The 1,273-nt window shown below is 59.8% G+C and overlaps 1 protein-coding gene across 1 annotated transcript in view; it reads left to right on the forward strand.

The window, feature by feature from the left end:
* Positions 1 to 8: 8 nt before the first annotated feature.
* The window catches only part of LOC104161690 (zinc finger protein 777-like), a gene marked incomplete at its 5' end in the record, with an annotated part of 5,072 nt that continues 3,807 nt past the window's right edge, over positions 9 to 1,273 (forward strand). Inside the window, 2 exons of the mRNA XM_009700207.1 lie at positions 9 to 173; positions 782 to 908. Of these exons, the coding sequence (XP_009698509.1) occupies positions 9 to 173; positions 782 to 908 (292 nt within the window). The remainder of the gene's footprint in view (positions 174 to 781; positions 909 to 1,273) is intronic.

A 1,273-nucleotide genomic window follows, 5' to 3' on the forward strand; every position in this document is an offset into this window, starting at 1 on the left:
TGATCGGCTGCGAGAAGACGGCGGTGGAGTTCGGGAACCAGCTGGAGAGCAAGTGGACTGCGCTGGGCACCCTCATCCAGGAGTACGGGCAGCTCCAGCGGCGCCTGGAGAACATGGAGAACCTGCTGAAGAACAAGAATTTCTGGATCCTGCAGCTGCCCCCCGGGGCTGAGGTCCCCAAGGTAACAGATGGCTCGTTAAGGGCTCTGGGGGGACACACCGAGCGGGGCAGGGGGCTGCTTTGCTCCCTCCAGCTCCCGCACACCTCGGAAGCCGCCCGAAACGTTCGGTGAACCCCGCAGGCACAGCTTAGCTTGTGATTGCTCTCCTCGCCTGCTGTACGTAAGCACCGAGCAGGGAGCGATTGCTCAGGTGTATTTGTTTAGATTCATCCGTCTCTCGCTGCGAAAGCGTAGGTTGTCGCAATTTTTGCAGCAGACGGGAGGTCCTTCCCCACACCGAGGGCCCCAGACTTGCCTGTGTGACGGCACTGGGCCCTGCACAGCGGGAGGTAAGGATATCGGGGAATTCACAGCTTGTCCTCTGGGAATTAGCAAAGTTCATTAAACTGCAGATCCGAGCCATCAGTCTCTTTGTGTCGTGAGGATGCCCCAAGGCAGGAATTTTTTTCTCCTTTCTTGATGCGAGGTAGCAGTAGTAAGTAGAAATCGAGGTAGCAGTAGTAAGTAGAAATCGAGGTCGCAGTAGTAAGTAGAAATCGAGGATTCCTTGGCTCCCGGCTCCAGGCCCGGTGCCGAGCGTGTCACTTGTGCGATTGCAGGCCCCGGTGACCTTTGAAAGCAACGCCGCTTACTTTTCTGCTCAAGAGTGGGAGAATCTGGAGGAGTGGCAGAGGGAGCTGTACAAAAACGTGCTGCGAGGGAAGAATGAATCTCTGATCTCTCTGGGTAAGCATTGCTGCTTTAGTCGGTTATCGGCGCTTCCGGACCAGCTCCGGTTTGGAGACTTTTTCCCACACCTGTGAAGCAGATTTGTAGAAACATGGAGAAGTCGGTGCCCGTTGGTGTGGGCAGCGCAGAGCGCGGCGTGCGGCACGTCCAGTCCCGCCGTCTCCGGTGCTCGCTGGGTCGTGGGCAGAGGCTGCAGTCCCCTCCGTGTCACGGCCCGCTCCCTGCGGTGCCAGCACAGCCTGCAGGCCCCTTCCCTCAGCCCGCCGGGTTCTTCCCGGCTGGGGTGGGCTTGGCCGCCGGAGGCGGAAGCCGCCATCTCACGGTGGGCCGCACAGAGGGGTCTCCGTGCTGCCAGGGGGGGC

Source organism: Cariama cristata, unplaced genomic scaffold (assembly GCF_000690535.1).
Source record: "Cariama cristata isolate BGI_N322 unplaced genomic scaffold, ASM69053v1 scaffold41735, whole genome shotgun sequence".
NCBI lineage: Eukaryota > Metazoa > Chordata > Aves > Cariamiformes > Cariamidae > Cariama > Cariama cristata.